This window comes from Onychostruthus taczanowskii, unplaced genomic scaffold (assembly GCF_017590055.1).
Source record: "Onychostruthus taczanowskii isolate IOZ18803 unplaced genomic scaffold, ASM1759005v1 scaffold279, whole genome shotgun sequence".
NCBI classification, from domain to species: Eukaryota; Metazoa; Chordata; class Aves; order Passeriformes; family Passeridae; genus Onychostruthus; species Onychostruthus taczanowskii.
The window spans coordinates 78,268-79,378 of NW_024500117.1; the positions used below are offsets into that span (position 1 = coordinate 78,268).

At 75.5% G+C, this 1,111-nt stretch overlaps 1 protein-coding gene across 1 annotated transcript in view; it reads right to left on the reverse strand.

Moving 5' to 3' along the window:
* Positions 1-764: 764 nt before the first annotated feature.
* Positions 765-1,111, reverse strand: part of ARHGEF11 (Rho guanine nucleotide exchange factor 11) — a 42,150-nt gene continuing 41,803 nt past the window's right edge. The window contains exon 36 of the mRNA XM_041407706.1: positions 765-820. Within this exon, the coding sequence (XP_041263640.1) occupies positions 765-820 (56 nt within the window). The remainder of the gene's footprint in view (positions 821-1,111) is intronic.

The window sequence follows — 1,111 nt, forward strand, 5'->3', positions numbered from 1 at the left end:
GGCGGGGCCGGGGCGGCCCCGCGGGAGCACCGCCTGCAGCCCGGGGACACCCTGCCGGGGCTGGCGCTGCGCTACGGGGTGACGGTGAGCGGCCGGGGGGACACCGGGGGGACACCGGGGGCAGGGGAGGCCGCGGGGGAACGCAGGGGTCATCTCGGGCCCGTCCTGGCCCGGTGCCCTTTGCCTGCTCATCCTGGTCCCTGTCCTTATCCCTGTCCCTGTACTGCTCCCATTCCATCCCTGTTCCCATCCTGTCCCCGTCCTGTCCCCATCCCTGCCCATCCCTGTCCCGGTCCCGGTCCCGGTCCCGGTCCCGGTCCCGGTCCCGTCCCGCAGATGGAGCAGATCCAGCGCGCCAACCGCCTCTACTCCTCGGACACAATCTTCCTGAGAGCGACGCTGCTCATCCCGGGACAGCGCGACACCGCCGGGGACAGCCCTGGGGACATTCCCGGGGACACCGTCGGGGACAGCCCCGGGGACGGTCCCGGCCCCTCCCGGCGCGACCTCTCGGCCTCGGATTTCCTGCGGCGCTTGGACGCCGAGATCGGCCGCTGCAAGGAGGCGGCGGCGCGGCGGCTGCGGGGCCCGGGCGGCAGGTGGGAACCGGGGGAATCTGGGGCAAAATCTGGGAAAAATCCGGGGGTGCCCGGGGGGTGCCCGGGGAGGGGTCCCGGGGGGTCGCGGGGGTGCCGGCCCCACCTGCAGCGCCCCGAGCGGCCCCGGGTCGCTCTCGTCGCGCTTAAAGGACATGGCGGCGCCCGCTAGGCCGCGGTCTCCATGGCAACCGCCACCGCCGCTTCCGGGTAGCGCTTCTCAGCTCGGGGGGGAACGACCAATCAGCGAGCGCTCAGCGCGACCCCCGCGGTATGATGGGAGTTGTAGTTCAAGCGCCGGAAGCTTCCGTGGGAATGGCGGCGGAGACGGCCAGGGCGGAACTACAACTCCCAGAAGGAGCGGCGAGGCCGCGCCGGTTCGGCGGGGCCCGGGGCCGAGCGCTCCCCGTGAGCGGCGGGGCCGGGCCGGGACCCCCGGGCGGGACCCCCGGGCCGGGACCCCCGGGCGGGCCATGGCGGGGAGCGGCGGGGCCGGGGGGGCCCCGCCGGGGGAC